A 16,019-nucleotide genomic window follows, 5' to 3' on the forward strand; every position below is an offset into this window, starting at 1 on the left:
TCAAGAGGTAAAGGGTGTGATTCCTTGCCATCAGGGCATCCACACTTTGGTGAAGACCATGCGTGGCATGGCTCACAGAGCAAGAGTGCTTTACAGCAGCTGCATCTATGAGAATAGCATCCAAAACCAACATCTTAGGAGAGGAAGGCTTAGTTGGTTTCAGAGTCTTGAGCCTCCTTAACCCCTTACGGACTAAACTTTTGGAATAAAAGGGAATCATGACATGTCAGACATGTAATGTGTCTTTAAGGGGTTAAGCAAGGCAAGTATATACTGAAAGAAACCTTTTACATTGCTTTGAATCAAGCCAATAGGATTCATAATCAACAGAATTCATCTTGCCTTCCCAAAGGTATTTTGAGCCTAAAATAGGCCAGACAATTTTTTCTTGCAGTCAGGATAGAATGCTTGCACTGGACCTACCATGAAGATTACTGAAGATTCAGCCATAGTGACCTTCACACAGGAAGAGATGGCCTAAAAATAACCAAGGGTCAAAGCAACAGGCACAACAATGACAACCACCAGAGAACCAGGGCTAAGCTGGATATCCTCCCAGGGACCAGCAGAAGTGCTACCAGGAGCTGATTGCAAATGTTCAAGTTGCATTCATACCACAGTCAGCTACCCCAAACAGTACACACTGACCGAGTGACACAGGAGGCATAAACTAGTGGAACCCAGAAATATCTTCAGAGAGATCCCTTTTTTTGGCACTGTTCCTCTCACACTTTGGGCCATAATGGTCTGGTACCTCAAACACAGAAGTTGTTGAGGATCTGGAGGAGAGACTCAGATGTTCAGGCAGAAAAGCAAGCAAAGGAGATAAAGGTCACTGGGACTCAGCTTAGAGTTTACAGAAACAGCAGAAAAAATATGTAAGCATCCTGAAACTTGTTATAACTTTGATATGACAGCTGGGGAGTAAAATGGTAAGGCCATAGCTAACGAGAGTAGCCACATCTTGGCAAGGCATGTCTGGGTCACCAAATAGCCTTGTATTAGTCCATGTCTCTGTTCTTCCCACACGCACCTAAAAAGACTTTGGCATGGTAGAAGATCCACAAATCTTGAAAGAAAAAGAAACCATTCAACCTACTCCAAGAGAAGCAGTACAATAACTGCAGAGTGACAGTTGGAGATGCAGGAAGGAGGGGGTGGATACTAGGAATTGTGGGAATAATCTTTTGAGATAATACTGTAGCACATTCTCGGTCTCATAGACCATGAACTCATTAAGATGAAAACTAACTACTGGTAGCAATTTTGAAATCATATGGTTGCATTCACAATTTGCGAAGCCCATCATCTATATTCCAGGGCAAAATTTCTGTTCAGTTATATTCATGTGTAGGATTAAGATCTTAAATTATATCTAGAATTAGTTTACTCCCAACTCTATGATGATTCCTTGCAGCCAAGTAACATAACTTAAAAAATAAAAACACTGCTTGTTCGCATAGTGCAAGCAAAAGAGATATAGAGCCAAGGCAGGATTAAAATGGGAAAAGGTGAAAGTCACAAACGCTAAATATACAGTGGCAAGAACTGGTATCTGAAACCTTTATGTATAGATTTGCCCTAAAATCTGGTTTGATGTTCATCTAAGTTACAGAAATCAAACAATCTGTTTTAACTAAAAAAAATAATAAAAAATTATTGTCTTGTTCTAGTACATATTGAATATATAATTAAAATATTCACAGTATAGTTTGGAAAAGTAGGTGAAACCCCAGCCTAATGAATTCAACAAAAACTAATTAGAATTGTACATTTGCAAACCTGGTGTTTATACAATGAAACTAGATTAAAGGTGTGCGAGTGCTTTTTAGTAAGTCGTAGAACGTTTGGAGTTTGCTATTCATAAAAAACAGCTGTTGATGTGAGCAATGCCTATCAATTAACCACTCATGTGACTTGCGATTAAAAAAATGTTTGCATTGCATAAAGCTGGAAAGGGTCACAAAGTTAACTCAAAGGATTTAGCCAAACCGTCTATAAATGGAGGCTATTTAATACTGTGGCTGCTCTCCCTAGAAGTGGCCTCCAGGAGAGATCACTCAAAGGAGGTACCGCGAAAGACTCAAAGAGGTAAATAAAACAAAAATTAAAAAAAAATAAAAACAAAAACCCTAGCGTGACAGCTTACGACTTAAAGAAATCATTGGAACTTGTTACCCATGTTCATGAAAAAAAAGACACTGCGAACAAAAAAAAACCAGCACATTGCTGCATGCCTGAAATTTGCCAAAGATAACCATGACACTACTGTGAAAATGTTTTGTGGACTGATGAAACCAAGGTTGAGTTGTTTGGGAGGAATATGCACTATGAATGGTGTATAAAGGGCATTACATACAAACAAGAAAACCACATCCCAATGGTTAAGTATGGTGAGGGATCATCATGATTTGGGACTGCTTCAGGGGGCTTGGACCACTTGCCATCAAGGGAAAAATTAATTCCAAAGTTTATCAAGATATCCTTCAGGATAATAGGGTGGCCGTGCGCTATTTAAAGCCAAGTACAAGGTGGATGATGCGGGCCAATTAGCCTAAACATTGAAGCAAATCCACTACAGAATGGCTTCAAATAAAGAAGATACACCTTTTGGAGTGGCCCGGTCAATACCCAGACCTTAACCCCAAGGATTTGTGTAATCACCCCAAGAAAGTGGTTTACACCAGACATCCTAAGAACATGGCTGAGCTGAAGCAGTTCATGAATAAATCTGGACTACTCTGCCTTACAGAGCATTGTGCAGATCTGATATGCAGTTACCAGAAACACTTTTCTAGGTTATTGCTGCCAAAGGAGGATCAACTAAGTTGTTAAATGTAAGTGTTCATCTACTTTTTCCACAACACTGAAAAAAGTGAGATGTTCAATAAAGACATGACAGATTATAATTGTGTGTTAGCTCGAGTACATGAGATGTCATTTGACGGCCAATTTGTGGCATGGGTAAGGGGGGGGGGAGGTGCAAACCAATTCCAAAGGGGTTTACAGATCTTTTCTATACCTTACCAAAAAAGGAAATATTCGCTTAGCTTATCAGTGCTCCAACTGATGGTATGAATGGTTATAACAACAAGGAAGTGTGTAATCTCTGCCTTAGCCACATCTCCAGAAGGAGCCGAACTGTGGGTGGCCCGGGGATCCTTATTTAGTATTAAACTGCTTAAACATGGTTTAACAATGAATGGAGGGACAGTGCCAGGGGACTCCAGGCACTATAATCAATTCAAAGAGATGAAATGGTTAAAGTGACTCCAGTGTCCCTTTAAGTATATTGAGACATTGCTATGCTAATAGGTTTATTTCACACAAAAAACGGTTTTATAAGTTAAAAACCAAAGCACAGTGAAATAGAATTTGCCCTCTCTCTGATTTTCTGCTTGTTGGTCTCAGATCTTTCTCCAAATATGTATTGAAAAAGCTATCTTATGTAGAAGAAACAAAATGACCCACACACTCAAGGTGTGTAACAAGGTAGTTTTATTTTAGAAACATGCTGTATTCTTCAGTAAAACTGCCTTGTTACAAACCTTGAGTGCCCGGACCATCTTGTTTCTTCTGTTATTGACCAAGGTCTAGCCAGCCTAAGATCCAGATAAGCAACTTGTCTGTGGAGGGAGTGTGGGAGACCCCAGATATTATAGTGACACTATAGAGCCCAAAGTTACAACATCTGCATTATGTATGTCAAAAATATGTTTTATTTTCAATACACCTATATTTTATATTCAATACAATTTAAACTGAGATAGTATCCAGACACTCCTGCCTCGTAATAACTTCAATTAGCCATTTTTTATGGATGTGGGAAGGTTTCTTTAAAGAACCCAAACTATTTAAAATAGTAAATCACAGATTTCAAAGTCAAAACTGGTAATATTGGTTGCCACATTTTTAAATCGATTGACTAATAAAAGGTGGGGATTTTGCTACCTATCCTATTTTGGCCTCTGCTGAAGAGGTATGGAGGTTTAGGGCGTATTCCCATTCATTCAAGCCACTCGATAAACCTGGCATTCCAGTGCTCAAAAATATGGAGTTTCCTCCTTCCCTTTTGCTCCCCAGAATACACCCCAATTTCTGCATACAATAGTTTCTTCTACTGATAAATGCTGCAGGTGTTTTCAAGACAGGGGCATTCTACACTTGTGGAGAGACTGCCACCTTATCCAGCTGTTCTTTCGCAATATATAGAATATACTGAAGAGGTTTTCGAATTCTCATTCCCTTTTTTAACCGACACCTATGTTACAACACACGACCACAGCAACCCCAGCTATAAGAAGTCCCTCAAAATTAGGATTTAATGTAGCCAAGCAATTAGTCCTATTGTTCTGGAGACCCCACCCTCCATCAAGGCTAGTTTGAAAGGACGGAGGAGCTTTGTGCTATAGAAGAACTACACTTTGGTGTGACTGACAAATTCCCCACTTACACTGCAATATGATCACACTGGCATCTCACTACTAACACTATTGAATTTCACAGTCCACTTTAACCTCTTAAAGAGTATTCTAGATTGAACTTCCCTCCTTGCCCTTTAGAAGTCACATATTTTCACTCCAGGCATACCCCTTCCATTATGAGCCCCCTCTCCTACAGTTTCTTTTACATTTTTTTTTTTTTTTTTAAACTTAGATTTGCTTAATTGTCCTGATCATGTCATTACAGACCACACTTTAAGAGATCCCTAAGCTCACTCTTACCTTAAGGGGTTAAACTGATCTAGAACGGTTTAACTTAAAAATTGCCTCCATTGCAGATCTGCAGGTTCCCCAGGCAGCACTCGGCTTCTAAATCTTATTTTTAGGAAGCGCCTGAGGGGGTACCACCACTCATTGGCTTAGAGCGTGGAGAATAGTTTCATCCCTTAAGTTAATAGTGCATCCGGGAGGGCCTCCTGCAACCATAACTTAATTTAGATGAATACTTATAGTGACTGGAGTATCCCTTTATTGTACTGACCACCAGAACTACCTGCTACTTACCAAGTTTGATATATCGGGTCAAACACAAAACTTGGTAATGTCATATTTTTGCAGAAAAAAAGTTCCACACATATGTAATAGTTTCTCAAATCACTTTGTGTGTAAGAATTTTCTTTTTTTCTTGGTCCAGTACACCATGCTTATCTCCTTTAGAATTATTTTGGTTTCACATCATCTAAACAAGGTTTAGATATAGACTTTAGTAGATTACTCCAAACTTAGATTTTTCTTTTCAAACATTCTGATGTAGACCTCTGTTTCCGATCATTGTTTATCCCACATTCTCTTCATTTCAGATGGATATATTGACATTCTTCTGTAGAAGTCACAAATACGTGCAGGACGCCATCCCACAGTCACAAATTAATTCATGGTTCCATCAAATAGGATTACCCAGTTTCTGATACAGTAAACTAATCTCAAAGAAACCATTCAAAATTTAGAATGCATTATTTAGTTTTGAAAGAGGAGAATAGGGCCCACCGCACATTTCTACAAACCGAACTGTTTTACGGGGGAGAAAGAGAAACCTCTATGTTTAGATTGTCTTCGGACTCTAGTTTGATCCTCACAAATTGCTGTAAACACAACATCTTCAACATAGATTTTTAATGAAGTTTCTTGAAGATAGCAGGTCAGCATCAAATTCAGGGCACAAATCCAGCCACCTGGCATCTTCCATACTTTCTGCTCGGAACCTACAAAACAGGATTTTCGCAGTTTAGTCTCCATACCTGCTGCACTGTAGGGGAACAAGGAACAGGTATATGCACTGATCTCTTTTAAGATGGAGGGTAACCTTTCCCACCTAGAAACTAACTCAAGGCACTCTGAGCAAAGAGTTGATCAGAAAGAGAACCCCAAAAGCTTCCTCATGGCACTCTTCAATATCATGGTGTACCAGACTAAATTTACAATGATCAAGCTAGACAAGAACTTCACTTATTTAGAGCAGCACTGTAGGAGGGTGGTAGTTCCACATGTCATTACTTTTCTTTAGTCAGACAATCCTCATGAACAAACACACCTCTTACAAAAGTTATGGGTGAATGGAAATATCTCCCTAGTGCTATAGTTTCAGAAGTAACCCCTTCATGACCATCATGACAAAGTATTTCTGCTTAACCATATGCCATTATGGGATTAAAATAAAGAACACATCTACCATTTCTCCCTTTCCAAAGAGAGACAACTGTTTCAATACAACTTACTTACATATTAATGCAATTCAGACATTCAGTAACCAGTCTTATGGTGTGGTAGAGTAGGAACTCTCAGATAAAATATTTTTGCAATATGGTCCATAAAAAAGGCAACAAGGAGGACAAAAAATAAAAAGATAAGATTTGTTTGAGTTAAATTACTCACCTCATTAAAATGGGAGACTTAGCTCAGTGTAATAGTTGTTATGCATTTGTTTCACATTCCACTTTTTGAAGATTTGGATGCTGTCTAATCTGTAGACTGTTCTCTATATTGCGTCAGGAGATTGTATTTTTAAAGTATGAGATTTGTAAATTATCCGAAAAACAAACTCAGGCTGGAACTGTTGCAAAGCCACTGCCGCAGAGACGTACTATGAATGGCAGATGGATTACTGTGGAATTTGGTAGACAGATGTGAAGAAAATAGACTTTTGTTTGGTATTTCCTTCTTTGTTCGGGTTTTTTCCTACAGTATTGTATGCATATTGACTATTGGTTCGGTAGTTTGAAACTACCGAACACCGACCACCCTCCTGGCTCATTGACTTCAAAAGAACCATCTATTAAGTGGTCCCTGGGCGGCCGCTGTTCGTATAGCCAATGCCACGTGGAAAAGAGAAAGGAGGCCATCTTGTTCGCACGAGGGGAGTCAGTGGGACTTGGTCATCGAGTGTCTGGAACTAAAATCGGACACTCGACCTCACGAACCACCGCTGAAACTACCGAACGCCTGCTTCCTTTAGTTGCCGAACAGCCAGGAGAGCGCCATTCTGTAGTTTTGTTCGTACGGACAAGGGGAGCAATCGCTCCTATGAGCCAGGAGGATCCATTCGGTACTTTGTTCGTTTTTACCTTTTTCTGAATTGACCGACCACACACACTGAATGTGTGGAACTGTTTTGGGCAGGAGCCTTGTGTGTGGTCGGTAAAATGTGACTTCCATACTTTTTAAGAACCCCTGAACCGATCAGGGGATATGTAATTTGTGGGGATACCTTGTGTGGAAAAGGGTGTTCCAACTTTTGGGAAAATTGTGTGCCCTCTGCCTTGAGATAATTGATTTACACCTTAACTTATCTCAATATCTCCCAGGCAGAGAGAAGGCGGGTATTACTGTAAAACTGTATGGTGATTGGTTATTGTCTTTGTTTGCTGTGGGAGGTCCTCTTGCCAGAGGATTTCTCATAAAAGCCAGTGTGTTTTCAATAAACTTCAGTCCTGTTACACCCTTCATGAAGTCTAGGCTCATGTTTGGGGGATATTCTATTTGCTGGGGAGAACGGTCTTGGAAGCTGCATTCATCTACACTATTCCTCTACTCCCTGCTGCAGCTATAATCACTTATGCTCAGCTACTAGGAAAAGAATAGAAGACCTCAGTACCATAACCACTGCAGGTCTTAACAACAGAGTTGTGCATAAAAGGCATATTGCACAATCGGCTGCTCTACTTAATTCATTTTCAGCACTTTCAGAGTGTTATGGAGACAGGCTCTAAAGGGTGATAAAACATCAATCCAATTGCCCCCCAAAACAAGTACAGAATGTGCCTGTATCAAGTGTGTTAAAAAATAAGCATAGAGTTAGGTCTACAAATGCTCACAGTTTAGGGAATAAGAGCCATGAACTTGTGGCAATAACGGCAACTGAAAATGTAAATTTAGTCGCTGTTACGGAGACATGGTATAATGAGAAAAATGACTGGGACATAGTAATACCAGGGTACTCTTTATAAAAAAAAAAAAGATAGGGAAAACAAGAAAGGGGGAGGGGTAACCCTGTATGTGAAGGATAGCATAAAATCAAGCCTAATAAAAGTTAGTGAGGCAAACAGAGTCCGTTTGGGTTACGTTAGAATTTGGTAATCACACAGTAACTCGTGTAAGTGTGATTTATAGGTCCCCAGGACAAGTAGAAGAGTAAGATAATCTACTAGTTGAGGAAATAGCTAAAATGACAATGAATGGGGATGTTATCATCATGGGTGACTTTAATCTTCCTGATGTGAACTGGAAAACGAAAATAGCTGCTTGTGCCAGGACCACACATATTCTAAACTCCCTACTGGGATTGCCTCTAAAAAGTCATTGAGGAGCCAACTTATAAAGAATCCATACTAGATTTAGTGTTAACAAATGGAGATTTGTTATCAGACATTACAGTAGGTGAACGTTTAGGATCCAGTGATCATATGTCAGTGTTGTTTAATATAAGAACAGTGACTGAGTCACACCACACAAAAACAAAAGTTTTAGACTTTAAAAAAACAGACTTTTCTAAAATAGAATATGCGTAAAGGAGTCATTATCAGACTGGAGCAATTTAAATGGAGTCCAAGAAATGTTTTTGCTTATTTAAAAGTTTCACTGCTGAAAAAAAACAAACAAAAAAAACTGCATTAGACTTGTCAGTAAAAGCAAAAAAATTAAGAAACCACTGTGGTACTCCACAGATGTGGTCAAAATAGTAAAAAAAAAAGAAAAAAAAAAAGTTAGCATTTAATAATTATAAAAAACCCCAGCGTGAGGAACATAGACAGATCTATAAGATTAGGCAGAAAGAGGCTAAGCAAGTTCGCAGAGCTTCCAAATCACACACAGAAGAGAAAAGAGCAGTCAGTAAAAGAAGGGGACACAATATTTTTAGATACATAAATGAGAAACAAGGATTAGTTAGATTAAAAACAAAATAAGGAAGGTATGTAGAAGAGGATAAAGGTCTAGCTGACTGACTCAATGTATATTTTTTTTTCAGTATTGTATTTACAAATGAAAATGAAGGAAAGGGGCCTCAGTTAGGAAAAAGGACAAATGAGTCATTTGTTACATGTGAGTTTACAGAGGAAGAGGTTCTATTTCAACTGTCAAAAGTAAAGACAAATAAGTCAATGGGACCTGATGGAATACACCCAAAGTTATTAAAATAGCTTAGTGGTGTACTAGCAAAACAATTAACAGATTTATTAAACCAATCATTGTTAACAGGAGTAGTCCCAGAAGATTGGAAGTTTGCGAATGTTGTGCCCATTCACAAGAAAGGTAGTAGGGAGGAGTCGGGCATCTATAGGCCAGTAAGCCTTACTTCAGTAGTGGGGAAAGTAATGGAAACCATGTTAAAGGATAGGATTGTTGAACATCTAAAAACAAATGGATTTCAAGATCAGAGACAAAATGGGTTTACTTCAGGGAGATCATGCCAAACTAATTGTATTGATTTTTTTGATTGGGTAACTAAAATAATAGCTCAGGGTGGTGCAGTAGACATTGCTTACCCAGATTTCAGTAAGGCTTTTGACACTGTTGCACATAGAAGGCTTATCAATAAACTGCAATCTTTAATATTGTTGAATGGGTAAGGCAGTGGCTGAGTGACAGGCAACAGAGGGTTGTAGGCAATGGAGTATATTCGAAGCATGGTCTGGTCACCAGAGGGGTACCTCAGGAATCTGTACTTGGACCCAATTCTCTTTAATATTTATAAGTGATATTGCAGAAAGTCTTGATGGTAAAGTACGTCTTTTTGCTGATGATACTAAGATATGTAACAGGGTTGATGTTCCAGGAAGGATAAGCCAAATGGCAAATTATTTAGGTAAACTAGAAAAATGGTAAGAGTTGTGGCAGCCGACATTTAATGTCAAGAAGTGCAAGATAATGAATCTTGGACGTAAAAACCCAAGGACAGGGCGGGGCCAAACCGCAGAGCTGAGCGGCAGCAACCCTTAACAGCTCCTGCGAGCAGCATTTAAAAAAGCGTGATACCCCTACTGAAACGGCACCCAAACGCCAGATAAGGGCCACCAAGCGATGGGGGACGTCAGGACACACAAATCGATGCATTCCAAGCGACAACCGACCCGACCTACGCCGTACACACCAGTGAGGCCCACTGGCATGGCGGACGTGGGAGAGGCGGCCGCTCTCCTGCTGCCAGGACCAGAGGGGAGCCAGACTCAGAGCCCTCGTCACCCCCCCTTTGGACCGGCGGGGGATATCCCGGTCCAACCCCACAAGCTTAACCGGTCACACAAGACCCAAGCGACAGGACCACGGAGGCCGCATACGAGGGCTGCAAAATGGCGGCTGGCCCACGCTCCACTGACATGTACTTGATCAGGAAGGAAACTGACTGCATATTCAAGGCACTATGGAAAAAGCTGGAAGCTCTCCTGCGGTCCCCGCAGGCGGAAGCCTCACCTGGCGGTATGCTGCAGAGGCCAAAACGAAGGGGCAAAGAGATGGATGGGACACCCCTCACTCTCAAAATGGCCACTCATAAGAAAGGGCCCGGCCCGACTGCACCCGAACGGAGCAAAGCTGGGACCAGACTCAGACCGCACAAAGCCCACAAAGCTAAGGGGACCCCCAAGGCTCTACACCAAAGGCAACCTCGCCGAAAAGCTGCGGTCCAACACAGAATCAAGAGGAGTGAAGCTCGCCCAGATGGACCGAAGGAAGGGCGGACGGTCAAGCCTACACTAGCAGAAACCGCTACACTGCCACATCGATCCGGCAACGGCAAACGACCGCACCGACTTGCACAATCCACTGCCGGGACCTCAAGACACTCACCAGGCGAACCTGTGACCCTCACCGCCAATCCACTCCTCTGCACACTCGGAACGCGGAACGAGATCCTCCAGCGCAGGGCGCAGGCTTGCACTCTGCCCACACGAGGCATCGGCTGAACGGTATCGTGGGAGGGAGACTCAAGCTAGGGTAACTGTGAAACCAGACACTCACACCTGCTTGCACACTTGCTTGCTTTACTGTGCAGCTTCCCCCTGAGAGACTCACATAAGTCTTGTGCCTCTATCTTAAATAACACTGTCTTTAACTGGTATAGATTCCCTACGACACTGTAAACCACTTACTAGAATAAAGCCACAGGGGACCTCAGGTGTTGTCTTTAGTGACAGTACTAAGTTCAGGCTTGTCCCCCAGACCCCAGCAATATTAACTCCCCAGATGCCATTGCAAAAAGCGTTAACTGTTACTGTACTTTAGCTTCAATATGCGGTTTATTAAGCCTGCATAAATAATTCATAATGTGCAACATATAGCCAACCATTATAGCTGTCGTTACTAGTGAAGCAATATCTTGGACATACATACTTCAGCGCTACTAGTCAAGACAAATGCACGTTCACTCTAGCATGCTAAAAGCTACTATCTTTATGTTTAACTACCTGTATTCCTCATGTCATATATATAAAAAATAAAGTGCTGTCTACACTGCAAACTGTTATGAAAATGTGTGCAGAAGCTGTCGTGGCTCTGCACGCCTGTTGTTAATCTGAGCACATGAAAAATAAAGAATAAAAAAAAAAAAAAAAAAAACCCAAGGACAGAGTACAGAAAATTTGACATAGTCCTAACCTCAACATCTGAGGAAAGGGATTTAGAAGAAATTATTTCAGATAACTTAAAGGTAGGAAGACAATGTAATAGAGCAGCAGGAATTGCTAGCAGAATGCTTGGTTGTATAGGGAGAGGTATTCGCAGTAGAAAGAGGGAAGTTCTCATGCCATTCTACAGAACACTGGTGAGACCTCACTTGGAGTATTGTACGCAGTACTGTACACCAAATCTCCAGAAGGATATTGATACTTTAGAGAGAGTTCAGAGAAGGGCTATTAAACGGGTTCATGGATTGCAGGATAAAACTTACAAGGAAAGGCTAAAGGCCTTAACATGTATAGCTTGGAGGAAAGACGAGACAGGGGGATATGATAGAAACATTTAAATACATAAAGGGAATCAACACAGTAAAGGAGGAGACTATATTTAAAAGAAGAAAAAAATACCACAACAAGAGGACATAGTCGTAAAGGGACACTATAGTCACCTGAACAACTTTAGCTTAATGAAGCAGTTTTGGTGTATATAACATGCCCCTGAGCCTCACTGCATATATGAATGGAACTGCTAACCTGTATAGCTATAGCAGGTGTCTAGTAATTTACACAATATTCCAACAAAACTGATAAGATAACAAAAAAAAAGAAAATGAAAACCCCACACATTTCACTTTTGATATAAAGTCATCTGTCCACATAACATTGTTTCAGAATTCTTGAGGATCACCTCGATGTGCGATAAGTAGTCATGCTCTTGTAAATCTGCCTTGAATATTACATTTGCCCATGATCCTTATGATTGTGAAGTAATGAACACAATGATTTTCCAAGATGAGAAAACACTGCAGATCCCTTGATGATGATCTAGATTTTGATTTCCCCGATTGTCTTATAACTTGCTCTTGAAAAAAAAAAACACGACAGCAAACTGCTTGGAAGAGACACAACTGTTCAAAACTGTTTGCATTTGGATGAAATGTGTGTTTCATTGTAGTTCAAAGGGGATCCAGAAGATTATAAATAGTAGTTGAAAGTAGTCTAAAATTGGTTACAGAGCTGTTAAACAAGTGGTGCCAAGGAATATATTTGATTACAGTATGAAGAAGGTTTATAAATTGAATGGTGACAAATTCAATGTGATTGCAACAACCAAAGCAGTCCAATATTTTGAACAAAGCTGGTCCATGAATTGTCTAATTGTTAATGGAGATATTCAAATACCTTACTCTAGTTTATTGGATTGAACTAATTTAGTGGACAATGAGTCTTTCCAGGCATGGTTGTTATAGGTCTGCAACATGCAATTTGACCAGATTCAAAAATATGCAAGAATGAGGAAATTCAGACACGGGCAAACATTTATTTTTCTTTGTTAACATTTTAATGCTGTCCACTTTGTATATATTGTAAGAGTGCATTTTTTTTTACTTTTGTTCAAGCTACATACTTTAAGAACCATCATTTAAAAAATAAATAAAAAAATCCACTAAAGTCACCCAGACAACTTCATCTCCGTAAAGTGCCTATGTTCAGTAGTCCAGCCATTTTAACCTTGCAGTGAAAAAAAAAAAAAAAGCAGGGTTAAACAAATATGTAGTGGATGACTTCCAAACAGCTACTAGAGGAGCTTTGTCTACAACGACAGAGTAAAACCTGGCCACTTGAGGTTGCAGCTTATAAGAAATCACTCAATTCAATCTTTTCCTATGAGAAGCATATGTATGCTAGCAGCGCTTGCACATCAGATTCCAATGTTCGTCTACAAGAAGCATTGGATAGGCCATTGGCTCTAGAGCCAAATAAATGACATTGCTGGAGGAGGTGTGGATGGCAGCGCCAAGGAAGTCAACACTGGAGAAAGGACCCAATACTAAACAGCAACTAGGGCACTATAACATTAGGAATACAGCTATAGTGCTCCTTTAATACAGCATAAAATAAGCAAATCTCCTAAAACTTAATGATTCAATATGAAGTCACAATACCCATCACAGTGAAGTTAAGGTAAGAGAGATACATCTAGAGAGATTGCAATAAAAAATTGTCTGCATTGTAAATTGTGTGCACTAGGACCTGGCCAGATTTAAAATTTCACAGAGTCATAAATCATTAGTAGCTTATTTCGACTAATCTTTGAACTAAATGTAGGAGATTTTTTTTTTTTTAACTCATTATTTGTTCAGTTTTGTGACTAATAAAACCTGTGCTCACTAGAGAAAACACCCAGAAATGCCCTTACCTGAAGGAATAAAGAATGTGTTCCCTTGATATAGCTCAATCTTTTGGCATCCTTGTGCCTGATCTCCCAGAAAGATGTCAGTTTGTTTCCCTGATAACAGCCATTCCTCATAAAGCTGCAAATTGTAAACAGTAGGAGGAATCAACCAAAAAACCTATGGAGAAAACAAAATAGGTCAGATGTATGGGATATGCAGTAAAAAAAAAAAAAAAAAAATGATGTTATGCCTGCTAGCACAAAAAAAAAATTAATTAAAAAAAACTACATACAAAACAACTCATTCCCATCTTGCTAGTTATAAGCCATAGGTTGCTAGCATCATTGCCAATATGGGGACTTTTCCCACGCTGTGCAAAATGACACAGAGCACTCTGATTGGATGGATTTCAAGCCCACCAATCAGAGTTATGAGTCAAATTACACAGCATGGGCAAATTCCAAAGAACTTTCCCACACTGTGTAACATGACAAAGAGCACTCTGATTGGCTTAAACCAACTAATCAGAGTGTTCTTAGCCTAATTGAAGGGCGGGCAAGGCTTTATAAGCCTTCCCCCGCCCTGCAGAGCTCAGTCTGCGCGGAGCCCTCCATGGGTGAAGATGGATTTTTATTAGCGTTGTTTTTTTTTTCTTTTTTTCGTCTCTTTTTTGCGCTCAGAATTTTTATTTTATTTTAAGTTCAACGGGTATGATGGTTTTTTATTTGGCCTTTTTTGGGGCTGAAAAATAGAGATTTTAGAAGAAAGAAGACCTCAAATGGTAAGTTTTATTTTTCTTCACAGGTTAGTTATTTTATTCCCCCCTCACTATTTTTAGGGTGAGGGGGGAAGGTAGGGGATAGCTTTTATTTGGGTGGGGGGGTGACTAGGGGCTTGGGGACCCTTAGTCACCTTGGAAGGGGGGGATTTTCATTTTCAGCCACCCGTCGCTCGGGGGGGGGGGAGAGGGGGGAGGAGGACAGTAGGTCCCACCACATTCTTATTTACGGCTCACCGTTTACTAGACATGCCCCTACTTGCGGTATAGTGAGTAGGGGCAGAATTTACGAATATTAAGTAATCTTTACTTAGTATTAGTAAATGTGGCTGAAAGACCAATTTAAGTCTTTCAGCCTTTTGGTAGATAGCTCCCTAATAACGTGGGAATTAGGGAGTTATCTACTTAGCGGCTGCAAGACGCAGCCACAGCACAAATAGGATCGGCATTTCATTCATTCGAATGAAATTGCGATCCTAACAAAGTCCCGAATTGCGTTCCAACACGAATGGAGAAACTGTTCTCATGCTGTTAGGATGCAATTCGCCAGTTTTGCCGGCGTTCTGTCCAAGTGACAGGACGTTTGGAAATACTGACAGGAAGCATCACGGGAACAGGGAGGAAAGCTAAGGATTATGGGAAAATTGCTCTGACCACCGGAAACGAAGCACACTTTGCTCCTCCGCTGGTCGTAGCTGGTCATGGCGTAGGAAACCTCTAGAAAAGAAATAGTCCCTACTTTTTCTTAAATTTTTAAAGAAAACTAGAGCAGACAGGAAGAAATGAAGAACAGACCTGAGAGAGGGAGAGAAGAGGAATCAATTGGGGAAAGGTAAGTTCGGCATGACAGTGCCACTTTAAGATCCTTTAACCTTTCCTGTTAAGTTTTATCCATGAACCAGCTTAGCAGATCTTTTCTGAACTCTCTCTAAAGTATCAATATCCTTCTGGAGATACGGTCTCCAGTACTGCAAACAATACTCCAAGTGAGGTCTCACCAGTGTTCTGTACAATGGCATGAGCACTTCCCTCTTTCTACTGCTAATACCTCTCCCTATACAAACAAGCATTCTGCTAGCATTTCCTGCTGTTCTATTACATTGTCTTCCTACCTTTAACCCCTTAAGGACCAAACTTTTGGAATAAAAGGGAATCATGACATGTCACACATGTCATGTGTCCTTAAGGGGTTAAGTCAACTGAAATAATTACTCCTAAATCCCTTTCCTCAGATGTTGAGGTTAGTAGGGTATCAAATATCCTATACCAGGGGTAGGCAACCTACGGCACTAGTGCCATGCACGGCACTCAAGGTGTCTCTGCACGGCACTCAAGGCTGCTAGAGCCAAACAGGCTCTGGCCTGTTAGGAGTCCCAGTAAAACTTCAGATATCTGCTAATACGAAAAGGTGGTGAAGGACAATCCTCAATTTATGTATTGCAGCACGTAGAGGAAG

General features: G+C 40.4%; 1 protein-coding gene across 4 annotated transcripts in view; it reads right to left on the reverse strand.

Annotated features, from left to right (window-relative positions):
• The window catches only part of KDM2B (lysine demethylase 2B), a 222,607-nt gene that overhangs the window by 103,170 nt on the left and 103,418 nt on the right, over nt 1–16,019 (reverse strand). For all 4 annotated transcript variants that reach the window (XM_063454263.1, XM_063454262.1, XM_063454261.1 and 1 more), the window contains exon 8: nt 13,809–13,962. In XM_063454263.1, the coding sequence (XP_063310333.1) occupies nt 13,809–13,962 (154 nt within the window). The remainder of the gene's footprint in view (nt 1–13,808; nt 13,963–16,019) is intronic.

Source organism: Pelobates fuscus, chromosome 5 (assembly GCF_036172605.1).
Source record: "Pelobates fuscus isolate aPelFus1 chromosome 5, aPelFus1.pri, whole genome shotgun sequence".
NCBI classification, from domain to species: domain Eukaryota; kingdom Metazoa; phylum Chordata; class Amphibia; order Anura; family Pelobatidae; genus Pelobates; species Pelobates fuscus.